The 17033-nt window shown below is 40.4% G+C and overlaps 2 protein-coding genes across 4 annotated transcripts; one reads left to right on the top strand and one right to left on the bottom strand.

Annotated features, from left to right (window-relative positions):
- Positions 1-1540: 1540 nt before the first annotated feature.
- On the top strand, positions 1541-10585 carry LOC124704431 (probable inactive DNA (cytosine-5)-methyltransferase DRM3). Of its 3 annotated transcripts, none has more exons than XM_047236687.1 (12): positions 1541-1613; positions 1718-1888; positions 5505-5536; positions 5627-5740; positions 5945-6041; positions 6261-6307; positions 6932-7039; positions 7118-7211; positions 7443-7540; positions 7848-7947; positions 8729-8805; positions 9159-10585. In XM_047236687.1, the coding sequence occupies exons 3-12, from the start codon at positions 5534-5536 to the stop codon at positions 10392-10394; spliced, it is 1974 nt and encodes a 657-aa protein (XP_047092643.1). In that variant the 5' UTR covers positions 1541-1613; positions 1718-1888; positions 5505-5533; the 3' UTR covers positions 10395-10585. The 3 variants fall into 3 exon arrangements, with proteins under 3 accessions (XP_047092643.1, XP_047092640.1, XP_047092642.1); XM_047236684.1 differs by having other exon boundaries at positions 6923-7039; XM_047236686.1 differs by lacking the exon at positions 1718-1888 and having other exon boundaries at positions 1544-1613; positions 6923-7039.
- Positions 10586-12094: 1509 nt separating this feature from the next.
- Positions 12095-15601, bottom strand: LOC124704430 (shaggy-related protein kinase alpha-like). Its single transcript, XM_047236683.1, has 13 exons — positions 15482-15601; positions 14538-14721; positions 14359-14451; positions 14208-14267; positions 13834-14106; positions 13664-13738; positions 13501-13557; positions 13281-13421; positions 13146-13196; positions 12970-13065; positions 12807-12890; positions 12614-12716; positions 12095-12522 (listed from the first exon to the last, which is right to left on the bottom strand). The coding sequence occupies exons 2-13, from the start codon at positions 14652-14654 to the stop codon at positions 12440-12442; spliced, it is 1233 nt and encodes a 410-aa protein (XP_047092639.1). The 5' UTR covers positions 14655-14721; positions 15482-15601; the 3' UTR covers positions 12095-12439.
- Positions 15602-17033: the final 1432 nt, after the last annotated feature.

Raw genomic sequence — 17033 nt, 5'->3', positions numbered from 1 at the left:
GCATATGGGATAGCGGAGGGGAGGTTGGAGCATGGGAAAGATGGATTTCTACGATGACAATGGTGATCAACGTCGGAGTCACCAAACCCTAGGAAAACCCCCCAGGATGCTTGTATCTCTAGTGGGTCTAATTAATATGCTCTTAGGATTTTTTTTTGCAAAATGTGCCGTTTTGTTGAAATCCATCGAGTAACTCTAGACCTCAGAGGTTAGAGCCTCTCCAAAAAAGGAGAATGGTTAATATCTAACTTATGTATTTAAACCGGGCCATATTTGGGATTCCCGTATCCACGACGATTGTGTTCTGAGAATCAGGGATAACATAATCTAAAGAAGCAATGGGCCTAGATAATAATTACATTCTTAATGACTAAACCTCATATTTAGTCTCTAATCACATAATGTAGGACAGTGGTGGGTCAGATGATATTTCCCCATAATCTTTACTATTAGTACAATATAGTCGCCCTCAATTGAGACCAACAAAGACAACAATGCCTTCAAGTTAGACGTCCTCTCCCTCCTCGAAAAAGCTAGTCATCACCGCAAGTTTCTTTGCCTCCTTATGGCCTTGCCGGTTCCCCTTCCGCCTCTACTGCTCCGACGATGGGACATGGAGCAAATTCTAGGTGTCCCTCGCGTAGTGACGAATAAAGTTCTAGATTTTTGTGGTTGCGCCCTCTTGATGGGGGTGGTGGCGATGCATCAAATAATCTCTCTCGACCCCTACCCTCTTGATGATTTGCTTGACAACATCGTGGGGCTAGTGAGAGTTGTCCAGTGTTGTCTTGGTTTTGTGGTTTGTCATATTTATCATCATGGGGTTGCTCCTTTCTAAAGGCGAGGATGCTTCTAGTCTTGGTTGTGCACCATGCACCTTATTGCTAACCAGCTTCTTTGTTCCAACCGGCAGCAGGTACCCGACCGGTGGGGTGGATCGTGCGATGACCCTAAACCAATATGCCTTATTCTCCCAAATTTCGCCTACACTACATGCGGACAACGCGATGATTTTATCGAGATTTTCTATTTAGGTTTATAGCAATGATTTGGGGATTGTTGTGGACGGACAGAGTCTACTCAAGTCACATCAAATTATGTTCATTGATTTGCTCTCAAGATTTGCCTGCACCTTCTATCGTATGTTTTACATGTGCTTTTTTGGCATAATTTAAAGAAGTTATCCAAATAATTATGTCATAATTTATTTCCTATTTAAAAATGATATACTTCCTCCGATGCATATTACTTAATGCTAAAATTAATGTATATACAACTAAAATGTGTCTAGATACATCTATATTATATTAATATGGATTGGAGGGAGTAAAAGAAGCCAGCTGTTATCTCCAAGGAAAAAGTAAAAAAATACACCACCAACTCATTTAATGGTAAACACATACAAATCGAGGAGAGTGTCCTGTTGTGACCGTGACCCGAGAGCCTCTCGAGAAAAAAGGGGAAAAAACAAAAAAAGACAATGGTCTCCGCCGTGGACGGAGCCGCCGCCGCCGCCGCCGCCGCCGCCGCCGCCGCCGCCTAAATCCCCTCTTGCGGCTCCGCCCCGGTTGCCGAATCTTCCCCGGCTTCGACCGAAGAACGCCTCCCAGCTCGTAAGCGTCCTATCCCTCTTCCCCTCTGCACTGTACAGCGAGGATGTGATTCCTTGCCTCCAGCACAAACCGGGTGTAAATTGTCACGCTCGTCGTCCGTGCAGCTCGAGGCACCGAGACTCCCGGCGGCGCAGACAGACCGCATTACCGGCGCCGACGCTCGCCCCAGACCTATCGCTGCCGAATCCTGTGTCCCATCCCGCCGCCGCCGACGCCGCCAACGCCGCCAACGCCCGCCGTCCCTCTTCTCCGGCGTCAGCCTGACATTCTCTCCGGTACAGGCTATTCCTCCTCGCCCCCTCCCGTCCCCTTACCTTGTCCTCACCCCGGATGTCTCCATGTGGTGGTGTTATTCTGTTCTGTTTGCGACTGTTCTCATCGGGTTGGGGAATGATCTAACCGACCATGAACCATGCCAGCCTCCGATTTAGATTTCTTGCATTTCTTATTTTAGCTACATTTCTTCTAAGCAATGCTATTTAAGGTCCATGGTTTCTCTGTAGCTTACCTTCATCAGTACAATTTTAGTATGGCCTCCTCGGGGTGACTCGAGACCTTGCTGTTAGGACAAAAAAGGAACTTTTGGTTTCATGGGGTAAAAGTGAAAGTAAAAAATATGACTCTCTGAACCATCAGTATGACGGATCGTTTCTTACTATCATTATATAATAAGTAACCTAAAGAAGGAGGTGAACTATTCCTGTGCTGGGGACAACTGACAACTCATGCAAATTGCTCCATGCAAGTATTGAAAAAGGAATCTGGTTATCTGGGTGGTACTTCCTCCCTCTTGGCCTCTTGGGTCTTGATCCTTGAGTCTTCTTTGTCATGAGAACACCAGCACCTTTTTAATTCGATTTGCTTCACATCAAGATGAAGTTATGTGCTGCTCTTGCTTTTGTAAGTTCAAGAACCATTAAATTCCATGTGTGTGTCCTCCATATTGCTTGATAGCTCGATGGATGGTACGAAGCTTTAGTTTACCGCTACTAGCTGCTCGAGTATTACCTAGCTCATGATCAGTTCGAAATATCTCCCCTTTCTAAGCTCAATCTATGATATACTTCTGCTTGTACGTGATTTCGTATTGTTGTGCTGCTTCCTTCATACCATACATCTTTCAAACTCGTTTTATTTTTTCCTTTTGGGAAATCAATCAAATAAAGGTGGCTTTCGTTAACTCCTTTTGATCAATGTTCAATTCATATTTTCTGTCTAGCTAGTGCTGTCTATATTTTCTTCATATGCACTGAGCTATTAATCTGGTCGCCGTTTATTTTAGTTCAGTCTACTCTCTTCTTTGTTACTAACTACTTGAGCTCAGAACTATTTCTGTCAGGGGACAGTGTTCTATTCTTGGTTTATTCTAGTCCACATTTATGTTCGTGGGTATTAAGTTCCCTGTACTATTCTTGTGACTAGAAACTACAGCTTTGTTGACACGAAAATATGATAGACTGTTAAAGTTTACTTGAGTACGTGCTGCTCAGTTCTAAGTGATTCACAATGTTTAGCGTCTAGTATCTATATTGATCTGTTCTATTAGCCAATGAAAAATGTGTTCCTCACGCTTGTAAAAACAGATGTATGGAAACAGAATACAGATGTAGGGCTGTCAACGAGCCAAACTTGAGCGAATACTGCCCAGCTTGGCTTGAGCTTCATTTGTATTTCGAGCCTACCAGTGAGCTCGAGCTCGTCTCACCAGCTTAATGTTGGATTCGAGCTTGGTTTGCCTGGCTCATCATAGGCTCGCGAGCTAAAGGTTTTTTTTCTACCACAACATTTGTGCAGTAGACAAGACATTTGTGCAGTAGACAGGTGCTAGCGCAGTCCGTACGTTTGACCTCTCACACTGGCTCTCGCTTTATAGCTACTGGTCCATCGTGTTTTCACCTAGTAAAGCGAGGTGGTACTAAATAAGCTAACGATGCTACATCCTACAGAGCACAAGCAATAAGGATGGCTCTAATCAGCTGTGTTATCTTTGGGTCTGGCCTCCCTTCGGCACTTGGGTCAAACTTCAGATGGGTTTGTACATACATATTTAAAAGGCACGTGAGAATTAGCGGTCAAGACATCGTGAGCAGCCTAGATTCTACGACATTTGGAGGACAATTACCTCGGTCGCGGCAGAGTACAAGCATCGATCGAGCAGTATTGAGCAATTTGAGTTCGAGCTTGCTTACCTCGCGAGCCTCAAGCGAGGTTTGAGTTCGGCTTGATTAGGTGTTGAGCCGAATTCGAGCCAAACCTATAACGAGGCAAGCTCAAACGGTTTGTCGAGCCCGAATATTTTGCGAATCTTATACAGATGATATAATAGTACCCAATCCTATTAAATCCATGTTGCCGTCTCATATCTTTCCACTTCTTGATTCTACTTTCCAGTGTATGCCCATACTAAAATTTTCTTTGATATAATTATAGTTAAATTACATGATACTACCTACCAGACCTGGTTCTAAGTGTATGTAAAGCTGTAATGGACACATCATAATTTGCAAACCTATGTCAGGCATTGTAACTTCAATCGCTGAAGCATCGCCTTTCTAACTACATTTATTTGAGGTGCCGAGCATGTAAAAATATGGTATAAACTGACAACATCGGCATGTCATTAATTAAGGAAAGATTGGTGTTGCTAACCTTGGTTTCCTGGCAACTGCAGTTTATAGCTTATGAAGTCACATACTTGGTTAAATGGATTTGTTTTCTGCATTTACTAGCAGCCATGTATATGAAGATTGCTCACTGCATAATTGGTATGCTCTAAATGACGTGTTATTTTGAGAGTGCTAAGTGTAAAATGCCATGTGTGCTTTCTTGTGAACCACATATTCACTTAGTCTATACATTAGAGAATCAGATTCGAATACGTCTGATATTTTATTTTGTAATTTCTTGGGCAATGTATAAGTTATGGTGGTCTACCTGTGTATGAATGTATAGGCCAATTTCAGTCCTCTTGAAACTGAGCTTTTAGTTGGTTCATCATCTGTGAATTGTGTATGGTACATCAAGATACTTTCACAAGAGGATGTGCATAAGTTGGGCAAGCAAGGAAATGCTCCACGTCGCCTTTCCGAAGTGCAAGACCGTTGAGAACTTACATTCTCCAACAAGAGAAGTGTTCGAGCAGTTTCCACGAAACTTGTCTCATGTTTAAAATATGTCACTTAAACATATTGTAAGCTGGTTTTAATCATGTCGCTTTTCATTGCTTTAAAGTTATTTTTATTTGAATAACTATGACATCCTTGTCACTGTTATAAAACTGATCTTGTAAAGATTACCCCTGTGTGGTAAACAATTACGATAAGGGGATTGGGTGAAAGGGAGGGGTTCACCAAATCCCCTCCCATCCCTAATCTTCTTGGGGGTAAAAGAAAAACTCCATTGGTAAACGAGGCCCGTGGAAGCCTTATTTTGCTTGGATTGCTCTGGTCTTCTCTTTTTTTTTTTCCACTAATCAAATCCAAAATAACGATCATCAATATCAGTCCGAGTTCTCAGTGGTAGGATTATCCATACCAATGCTTTAATATTAGTCGATGGATCTGGACACGGCAGTGCACGACTGTCATCCCCTTTGTGAAGATTTCTTCTTTACCCTCTCTTGGTTGTAGGAATAGCACAATCTCGTGCCGGTGATGGGTTTCTGTTCATTTATTGCCCTTTTTTGCTGATCGATTTCAGCATCGGTTGTCTTGGACATTGCTTGAATAAATTTGGATGTGTACATTGCATGGTGGATCGTCCTTTGATCATGTAAAAAGAATACTAACTGAATTAATGGTTTTTGGGATTTGTTTTGGTCAGATTGTAAAGAAATGTGTGTATCTGTGAGAAATACTGCTATATTAATGTTGTTGTCATCTTTTTTTGCAGGGCCAGGTTTTGAGTCGTCTTTGATCAAGATGGTAGTAGTGGACCTTGGTGGTTGGTCTATTCACGTGTTGTTCCTCCTTAGCTAGTGTGCTCACTTTGGTGGTTTTTCTTGCTAAATGCAGGTCAAAATTGAAGATTTTGATGAGGATGGCGCTGTTAGCGCTCGCGCCGGGGTTCTTAGGAATGCTGGTGTGGACCCACAGCCTGATCTCACGCATGCTAGTGTTAAGCTGGAGGTGAGATTTGCCTTGAAACCTTGTAGTATAAAAGTGTTGATTGATGTCTGTTGCAAAAATGATTGTAACAAAGCGAACTCCTTAGGTATATTGCAAATAGAAATGGTGAATCACAAATTCGTAGGACCACCAGAATATTGAGACACTGTTCTTGGCCTTGATCAATTTCTGAAAATTGATTGTTGTTCTTGACTCTTACTGTAGGAAGGTCAGCCAAGCTCGTCATCCAATAATTTGAGATCACAATTTATTGGCATGGGATTTTCACCAATGATGGTTGACAAGATGATTCAGAAACATGGTATGCTATTCTCTGAGATGGATTTTTGGATATGTGTAGAGTTATGCAACTTTTGTTTTGGTTTCCGTTGGGTTTATACCTAGCCAACCCCAACTTGCTTGGACAAAGGCTTTGTTGTTGTTGTTGTAGAGATATGCAACTTTTACAGCAATCAACACACGTTAAAAAGACAAATGCCTTTCTACCTACAAACTAATCACCGACTGATCTCCCATCCAGGTGATCATGATTCTAACACTATATTGGAGTCGCTTTTGTCCCATCCTGTAAGTTTTTCTCATTTCTTGTGCGTTCTCTGGTTGATATGTTGGGGCAGTAATAGTGTTTAACATTAACATAATGGTCTGCTTTTATAGTAATTTTTTCCCTTAACTAACTCTGCGTATATTTTTTCTGCCTATAGTGCTTTATGTTCCAGTGTCCTTGGTTGAATAGTTTTCTGTCACTACTTTCTTTTCACAATCATTAATAGGTAACTGAATCTGTGGAATAAAATAAAGCATCAAAAATTGTTTAGGCTGATATTGAAGCAAACCTCTTTCCTTAGTATTATCGCTTTTCTTGCATAGCATTATCCTTGTACTTAATTGCTACCATGATTTACAGGTATTTTACTTAGTATATTTATGTATGCACGAATCTTCAAATTCTCGTTATTGGTGTTAAGATTTTGTTTCTTCTATGTAGCCATACCTTCATTTTGTGTAGTGTTGTATTGTTGGTGTCGATTTTAGTTTTTTTATTAATGTTTATATTTTGTGTTACATATCGATAAAGTGTTGGTTTTAGCTTTTATTGCTGTTTATATTGTGTGTTACATATAGATAAAAAGAACTAAATTTGTTCCCTCTAAATTACTAAAATTAACTTTTATGTTTTAGTCTTCTCAGAATTCTGGATCTGAATCATCAAGTTCTTTGGGGAGTCTATTTGATTCTGATAATGAAGAAACAGTTTCTCCTTTACTGTCTAGAGGAGAAGCTAACCAAGACATCAAAGTGATTTCCTAGCTCAAGCTTATCGTTATATTCTTTGTTTTGATTTCTCTTGACCAGTTTTCTAAATTCTAATTTCAGCCTGAGCTGGATTCTTTCTCAGAAAGGAGCTCGTATTTACTCAGGATAATGAATTTCTCCCAGGAAGAAGTTGATATGGCATTCAACCAGCTGGGTATGTGATTCTGCATTGATTTGTAAAGTAGCAAAAAATTTGTTTGATACGTTTTTATGGTGTAGTGTTGATCTGATTAGAGCAAAGTTTTAATTATTTATAGTTGAACCAGTACCACACCCTTGTAATTCTGTCAGAACACCATTTGTGTAGTATAGACAGGACAATTTAGGTGTGTTTATAATGATTTACTTCATAATATACATAATAATAATAATATGTTTAATTCAGGTGAGGAAGCGCCACTTGATCAGCTTGTGGATTTGATTGTCACTGCTCAAGGAGCAGGTTTCTCAGGAGGCAAGGAAAATGGAGATGCTACAAATGAGGTGGTGCCTTTTGTTTTCTGTCGCAGTTGTTCTTTCTACTTCTGAATCTTGATCTTTGTAAATATAAAGTAAACTTAGAGGTACCCAACCATCTGTACTGTATACATTTGCTTGTTAACAATACTAACAGCCAACAACTGCAGTATAAAACTTCAGACAGGAATGCTAACGGTGTATCATGGTTGTTGCCTATGTTTACAATTTGTTTTACTTTCTTCAACACCTTGGATGTGTTGGATTCTGGATTGCATACAAAAGGTGATCAACTAACAGGCTGGAACTTAATTTTTAAATGACGCCTTTTCAGGAAATGGTTGAATCGTTGTATGGGGAAATGGATAAAATTGTTTCTTTGCTCCGTATGGGTTTTACCGAGGAAGAAGTGTCACTTGCTATTGACAATTTTGGTAAGTTTTATTTTATATTATTCAATAATGTGAGCTTCCTTACTACTTTTACTAGATATTGTCAATCCTCCTTAAAAAGATGATTTACGATATTCTTCCAGTGGGTTGCTTATAATCTCTGTTAGTAGCATTTACACAAACAACATACTTTTCATACTTTTAGCAAGCATCATTTGGTGCCTTTTAGATTATCTTTTTTTTTTTGCGGGGGACCTTTTAGATTATCTTAATCTGCATGCTAGTTTTTATGTAACATGGCTCCCTAAGTATATTGACATTATCAAAGTCTAATGACCATTAAATTCCATCTGATCTAAAGTATCAATTCTCATACTCCCTCCGGTAATGTTTATTAGTCATGCGTATATCCCTATGTTCTCAATTTGACCTATATAATATAAACTATATAACACAAAAATATTATTATTAGTATATATAAAAACTAAAGTTTCTAATGATATATTTTTTGCAATATATATCTCATATTAAGTTGGTAAAATTGACAACGTAGGGATACGTGCTGGGCCTATAAACCCGGCCGGAGGTATTATACGTATGTCATGACACATGCTCCCCAAGTACCCACGTGCAAAACTAATGAAACATGATGTTAGGACAGAACCACAGTTGCAGCCACAATTTTAATGTACCAATATGTCATTTATATGCTGGCGAGTACATGTTTTACTTATAGTCTACTACTGTTTGTTTGTTTCTTTGTTTGTTTGTTCTGATGAGCTCCTACAAACCTTATTAATGTCACTTTTCTTATTCTTTTCAGGTCAGGAAGCACCAGTCCAGGAGCTGGCTGACTCAATTTTTGCAAGGCGTATTGCCAGTACCATTGAGCAGAAACAGGTAATGAATGATATTCATTTCTCACTGCTACAGACTTCTTGTTCTAGAACTTTTACATAATTCATCTTGTATATAATAAGGTTGATTATACAGTAGACTTGTAGGTTAGATCAATTTTTTTACATAAACAAGTTCTATAATATTCTTTATGAGTTTTTTAGTTGGTTTATTTAATTTACTAAAGTATGTAACTTTGTGATTTACTATATCATGTAACTTTGCAGCACTGACTTCAGTTCATATGGAAAGTGCTATCTTCTTTACATGCGATTATGGATACAAAGCATATAGTAAAATTCAATTAACAACCGCCCTCGTTTGTAATCTGGCATCTTATGTTCTTTTGTACGCAGGTCAAAACTGAGCCTGAATTTCTAGGTGAAACAGAAACTGAGTATTCAACATCCCATCAGAGGTTGAATTACTATGATGATGATGATGATGACAAAAAAAGGGTGAAAAAGGCTAAGCATGTGCTCGGAGATGATAGAGGAGCCTCAACTAGTCGTGTTGTCAGGCAGCCTAGCCTTACTCCTTGGTCAAGTGATCGTTTTGGGTCATATAGAGATGGGTCTATGAAGGAAGAAGTTCATGAAGTGGCATCAGGCTCTCGTGCAAATATTCGTGGCGATCTAGCCAAACCTCCATATTTCCTGTATGGAAATGTCATTGACATCACCAAAGACACATGGCATAAACTTTCAGGTTTCTTGTTGTGTGTGCAACCCGAGATTGTGAATACTCAGTTATTCTCAGCTCTATCAAGAAAAGAAGGTTATATTCATAACCTACCAACAGAGAGAAGACGGGTTCTGAAGTCAGCAGGTACCATTGAAGAAGCATTGCCATTCACAAGAAAGTTTTGGCCATCATGGGACAAGAGAAAGAAGATTTATGGTGTTAATTTAGAATTGGCAGGAACTGAAAAGATTTGTGGGGAGTTGCAGAGAATGATAAGAGATTCACGAGGAAATCTTTCAGAAGAAAAGCAAGCGCGGACTATACACCAGTGCAAGATGGCAAATCTTATCTGGACTGGGCAAGACAGGTTGAGCCCTCTGCAGCCAGACCAACTGGAACGGATATTAGGTTATCCATCTAACCATACAAGTTTGCCTAATCTAAATCCACAAGACAGAATTGCTGCTATGACATACGCATTTCAAACCGATACCATCGCTCATCTCTTATCGGTCCTAAAAAACATGTATCCAGATGGGCTGAGGGTACTATCTATCTATACTGGCGTTGGGGGAGCAGAGGTTGCTCTGCACCGTCTTGGTATTCGACTGAAGTGTGTAGTGTCCGTTGAGGAATCTGATGTGAACCGGAAGATCCTGAAACGGTGGTGGGCAAGAACAGAGCAGGCCGGAGAGCTGAAACAACTAGATAGCATCAAGAAGCTGAAGACCGATCTTCTTGAGGAACTAATGGATAAATTTGGTGCCTTTGACTTACTTGTTGGTGGAACCTACAGTTCATGCAGAGGCGGGACTACAGTGAGTGCTAACATGGGCATGGACTCTGGTCAGTTCTTTGAGTATGTTCGTGTTGTTCAAAGAGTGAGAAGTATGCATGGGCTGAATTAGTTCTTTCCTTACATCACTCTTTCCTTAACCATCCATCTTCGACAAGGTGTTGTTTATGCATCTTGTTCCATTCTGTAGCATTATTTGGACCTGTGGATGGTAGTAGGATCGAGATGTAGGCTTCGACAGCTAGAGAACTCTGTACTATCTCTTTATCAGTGAATGATGAATGATGAGTTAACTGTTCTTAACAGTGTGCCTGCTGTGTCTGTTTGTGTGCTGATTTTGTTTTCACAGACATGATCTGTGTCTTGTATGCATATGTCTGTGTGCGGATTTAGTTTTTCACAGCCAGAATCTGTGCCTTGTATGTCTCTGTCTGCAAGCTGATGAAAGGGTTTGTTCACAACCATGATCAGATCTTTGCTGATGATGGTCTTAGGTACAGACAGCAGTATATGTAAGTTTGGTGACTTACATTCTGTGTTTTTCCCCCTTTTCAGGTTAAGAAATGATCAGGTACCTTGTTAAGATGCTTCAAACAATTGTATGTGTTAATCTATGTGACATGAGCCATCAGATCAATCCAGTCAAGTTTTTGAAACAATGGTAAGCGATTTGATTGGTGTGCAGTCATGCTTGAATGATGAGTGAACTATCCGTCTGTTCCTTATTAGCTGTATATTAACAATTAATCGGTGGTACACAAGTTATCCTGTTTCATTTGGTTGGTTTGGTCATGTTTATGTATTGTTTGAAGAGTTAAAGTCCTTTCTGCTTATATAGATGTTTGATAACGTCAACAAACGTGTCAAATCAACTCTTTCTTGTTATGTTGTAAGCCTGCAAGTTCTACGAGTTTCACCCTTTTTATAGTGTTAAAATGAAATGCCCCAGTTCTGTGTTAACTCTTTTTTTTTTTGAAAAATTACATGTGAACAGTGTGCCTGCTGTTTCCTGTATGTGTCATGATGATAAACGAATTTGTTCACAGCCACGAGTTTCGTCTTGTATGTGTCTGTCTACATATTGTCATGTTGATAAAAAAAATTCTTGAAACAATGGTACGCGAATTAATCTCTTCGTAACTTGTGTGCGTGCATTCTGATAAAACTTTGATCATCGCTACCAGAGAGAAAAAAATATCGAATGGAGAATATCTTAGAGAAGAATGATGATTAACTATTTTTAACAATGTCCCCGATGTATCTTGTATGTGTCTTCACAGCCATGATCGATGCCATGCATGTCTCTGTCTGCAAGCTGATAAAAGGGGCTTGTTCACAACCATGATCAAACATTTTCCTATGATGGGCTGAGGTACAGATATGTAAGTTGCCGATTTACATGTTCTGTGGTTTTCCCTTTTCAGTTTAGAGGACACCTGTAATGCCGCTTCAAACAATTTTAAATGTAAATTTGCGTGGTATCTATACAGTACATATTAAAGATAAGTACTCCCTCTGCTCCATATTAGTTGGATCATCCAAATCGAAGATCACTAATATAGAACAGAGAATATCACATCTGTTCACTCATTCTTGAAACAATGCTATGCTAGTTGTTTGGTGCACGTATCAGCATGCTGATAAAAACAGTTTGATCATGGTCAACAATAAAAGCTTGGTTGATGTTCTGGGATAGACATGGGACAGCAGTAGGACACCTACTCAAGTTCAACAACTTGCAGGTCCTGGAGATTTGCCAACTTATCCAGTTTGTACCAGAGTTGGGCAAATACTAAAAACTGGACAATGTGATGAGTACAAATGAATTTATACCTCAATCCATGAACAAATATTGGACCAAGCATTTGCCGTACATTGGGTGCATCCTTCCTTGTATGGTGCTATAGAAACTGGTACATGAGCTCAAGGGAGAATGGTAGAACACTTAGCACCTACTTTACAGAACCATGGGTGATTTGTTACATCGGCAGTAGGGGGAAAAGAATACATGGCATCGATGAGAAAAAAAAAGAATAATAATCACATGCATCGTCGCCTATATCCCACGTGGCTGCAGGCAATTTCAAACTCCTCAGGTTTCTAGTAGACGACAATTGGATTGATTCTGAACTAATCTTCAAGCCGTCCTCTGACAGATCACCATCCTACAAAGGCGCATTGCTTCCGAGCATGTTCAGGGATGAGCTTCACCAGGATGTCCATTGGCACCCCCTTCAACTCTGTTCAAATCAAACACACCAAAGTTGCAGGTAAGTAGTTGATGTTCTTAGACTTTTGATTAGTGCAACCAAATTGATATTGCAGACTTACCATGGGACTTGAAGTTGAAGAGGGGAGGAAGGAAGCGGCCATTTGGTAAGCGGGTGTTTGGATCCCGGAGTTCATCAAAGAATGGATGGATTAATGCTTCCAACTGTCACAAGTAAAGCAAGTGGCTATGTAAGCGACAACAATTACAGCTTGCGCAAAACAATGCTCGTTCAAACAATGCAGTGACACTCACAGCAGTTGACCGAAGGCTTGGTGAATATTGCAATAGTCTGGAAACAAGATCTACTGCTTCAGCAGGCATTCTTTTGTGGAAGATCTGGTCAGGACAAAAAAGTAGTAATGTTTAAACTGCAGCTTTTAAGGCAAATAAAACAGTAACCATGCAAGGTTCCTACCTTGTGCCATGGGTGAGCTTTGATTTGTGGGAACTTAAACTCGGTATAATTTGGATTCATGCACTTAATTTCTTCTCGTGTAGGGGTTCCTAAAACCTGAAAAAAAATTATGTACATAGGAGTAAATACAACTGACATGCAGTAACTTCCTTGGTGAAGAAAGATTGTTAGTTTACCTTGATGATTTCAACTAGCTGGTCAACGCCACTGTCCCCAGGGAATATAGGCTATTACAAAGAAAGCAGGTCTTAGGAAGACAGATTCAATAAGCTGGGAAGTTCAATAACCTCATATAAATTGTGATGACTTACCTGTCCTAGAAGCAGTTCAGCAAGAACACAACCAGCAGACCAAACATCAATTGCCGTTGTGTATTCTGTAGCACCAAATATGAGCTCAGGGGCTCTGTAGTACCTTGAACAGATATAGGAAATATTTGGTTCTCCTTTGACCTATCAAGAGTACAACATAATTAGGCACCATGAAAATGCCAGTGCTGTGCTATGAACATCAGGTGAGGTCTAATCATACCAATACTTTGGCGCTGCCAAAGTCACACAGCTTCAACTGATGAGTATGTGGATTCACCTGGCAAAAATAATCTTTCATCAAACCATTCAACTATACCAAAAATAGTGCTCAACTAAGCATGCAATGCTTCAGGAAGGGTTTGATCAATTTGTAATATATGTACCAGCAGATTTTGAGGTTTGATGTCCCTGTGGCACACTCCAATGCTGTTATGAATGTAGGCCAAAGATCTACATATCTGTCAATTATAATCAGATTTACAAGTTATGATCAGTGCAGAGTAGTGCCTGAGTAGACCAAAAGGTTTCAGTGTGAAAAGCCATAAACTTTTACCTGATACATATACAATTTTGCATATATCAAGGGCATGCGTTGGTTCATCTTGTTGTAATGTTTAATGACACGATGAGCAGTCTCCGGCACATACTCAAGCACCAAGTTGAGGTAAAGCTCCTCCTTCTCAGTCTTTGAGAAAAAACAATGCTTTAAAGCCACAACATTTGGGTGATCAAGAACTCGCATCGTTTGCAGCTCACGGTTCTTATATCTCTTGTCTTGAAGAACCTTCTTTATAGCTACCGTCTCGCCAGTTTCAAGACACTTGGCCTATGCAAGATTATTCGAAAAAGTTGGGGCCATCAGCTATTACCGGATAAACGTGTAACACACTTATGAACTAAATAATACTGATTCGTCCAGCAACAAACCTGGAAAACAGTTCCAAACGACCCATGTCCTACCACACGCTCAGCCATGTAGCTAATGGTCTGCAATGCAAGATGCATAACTCAGCACACAGAATTATTGAGTTACAGAGAGGATTGTCATGATGCCACTTATGAAGATTTTTAAAAATACCTGTTTTGCTTGTCCATTTCTTCCCTCAATGCTTGTGACTATGATATGGCCTGGTTCCGTCCCATTGCCGTTGACTACTATATCTTCAGGGTCCTGCATTGTTTTCAAACATGATTAGGAACTGATCAGCTGCCAAAAGACAGTAACGGTGAAGTGGTCAAACACTCTAGGGGCATTACCTGATCATCCCTTATGCTCATATTGCTCATCTGATTCGGCAGATGACCAGCATCACCACTTGTACTGGTGTCACTCCGCAAGCCCACAGAAGGACGCATCGCACCAACCGAGGCCATAATGTGGTAGATTAACCTAATATGAGATACAGGCTACCGTTCAATATTCACCGTCCTCTTGGTAAACCTGCAAATGGCAACGTTACTGTGAGTCAAAAGTCACCTAGAGCTAGCTCGCAAGTTACTAGGTAAGCCGATCGCCTAGCGGAAGTCGTGATAATGCTTAGTGTTGGAATGCCGTCCATTTCTAGTTTCAGATAATTTCTATTGCTCGGTAGGGTTGAAGGTGCGGAAAGGCAGCCATTCCTATCAAGATTGGAGAGCTAGCTCAATCAAAATTTCCATCATTGGCATGAAAACAATAGCTAGCTCAATCAAATTCTCCTCACAAGCATGGAAGCAGTGGCCAGCTCAACCAAATCCTGATCCCAAACATGAAAACAGTTGCTAGCTCAGCCAAATCCTCATCACGCGAGACATATCCAGCGAAGCCGATACCCGCCGTTTGCTTCCAAACCTCTTTGACTAAATTCTACTGTAGGCATAGAAATGAAAAGGGAAAAAAACGACGCTTGCTCGATCCAGATCACCGCATCAGCATCGAAGCCAGCACCCATCCTCGCAAGCTCGTCCCACCATCCAAGACGCACGCTTTCATACCAGCAGAGGAAGCAACCGAGCTCCGAACCCCGCGACCACGACTGCACGAGGGAGAAGGAAATGGACACGAGCACCTATGCTCCGAATGGGACGCGGAGGTATCACCTACCCTAAGTCTAAGATCGCCGCGCCCGAGAACCGCGCCTACCCCTCGCGCACGAACCCCGCCGGAATCGCCGGATCCAGGGACAGAGGACGCAGGAATTGATTGACCGGTCGATGATTACCTGCCGGACGAGAAGGGATCCCCGAATCGGAGCGGAATCCGGCTGCCGCGGGGACGAATTGTTCCCCCTCCCTCCCCAGCCAGCCAGCTCCGGCGCGGCGGGAGGATCGGAGGAGAAGAGGGGGGCGGCGAGCGAGCCAGCGACCAGAGCAAATGCGAGGGTGGGGAGCCAGCGGGCAAGATGTTATAATAGAGAGAGAAAATTTTAATTAGTTGATTAATTAATTGCTTGGGTTTATTTACTCGTGTTAATTCCAACCTGTCCCTTTGACCGTTGAAAGGGCTCCGCTGCCGCACCGCCCTCCTCGTGTCATGTGGTGTGGGCCCCGTATTTCCATCTGTCTAACTTTCTTGATTTTATATTTTGAACTCGCTGCTGAAATTTGACCGTTAATTTGGTTGATAAAATATGAATTATATGTAACGAAAGCTGTACCGTTAGATTCATAGTTTAAAAAGCTTTCCAACGATATATTTTTATGACACATAGCTGATGTTTCATTGATCAAAATAATGGTCAAAGTGTCTTTTTAAACTAAGTGCATATTTGCTAAACTGATCCGGAGAAAGTTACATTGATTCAAACATTTACTAGGTTGGCATCAATCATAGTTGTGCATGCTCTATTTAGGAATCATAGATGTACATATTTTCTTGCATTTTCTTGTTTTCGAGCTCCTTCTCGTGTTTTGTTGTCCTCGGTGTGGGGGTGGTGCAACAAAACTTTGTTATGTTATTGTGATGGTGAAACCAAAACCATAGCGTAAGCTTCGTATGAAAAAAGGAAGTACATCTCTTGTTGAATTGTTGACATACAGTGTCTAAGTCTATCATGACCGCTTCTTTGACAGTTCTACGACAACTCGACAAGCCTGAACCGAAGGTTGCACCAATTTCTTTTAGTGATATATTGACTAAACAAATTATCTCGCATCAACCTTGATCGTGTCTTTCTACCACGTTTCTATATATATCGTATCCACTGTGCATCTTAGGGCCTATTTGATTTATAGCAATGTTGGAGAAAAATCATAGAAATAGAAAATTTTCCTTTGGTGACACTATTCATCCATTTGATTCAAAGGATGATGTATAGAAAAAGTGTAGGAATTTTTCCTTTGGTTTAGCTTTCATAGGAAATCAAAGGAATTCCGCAATCTACTCAAACCTCTTTTTGACAACCCTATGCATAAAAAACGAGACAAAGATCATAAGTCGCATCATAATGATCTAATCTTACCTTTACATTTATTTTAATCATGACTTAGTTATGGTTTTAAGGATTTCTATGTTTTTTTTCCTATTCATGGGAATCAAACACGCAAGTTTGCAAATTCATGTGCTTTTACAACCCTATATGATTTCACATACATTTCTATAATGTCCCTGTATTTTTCATATTTCTACGTTTATAAAATCATGTGAATCAAATGCACTTAGCATGCACACTGAAGGGTAACTTTTGTCCAAGTATGCATCTTGATATGGATGTTCACTATAAATTTGTTAGTGTCTGTTTCTTTCAACACACATGCTGCAAAATTGTTCGAACG

This window comes from Lolium rigidum, chromosome 3 (genome assembly GCF_022539505.1).
Source record: "Lolium rigidum isolate FL_2022 chromosome 3, APGP_CSIRO_Lrig_0.1, whole genome shotgun sequence".
In the NCBI taxonomy this organism is placed as follows: domain Eukaryota; kingdom Viridiplantae; phylum Streptophyta; class Magnoliopsida; order Poales; family Poaceae; genus Lolium; species Lolium rigidum.
This window is presented reverse-complemented; position numbering and strand designations above follow the sequence as displayed.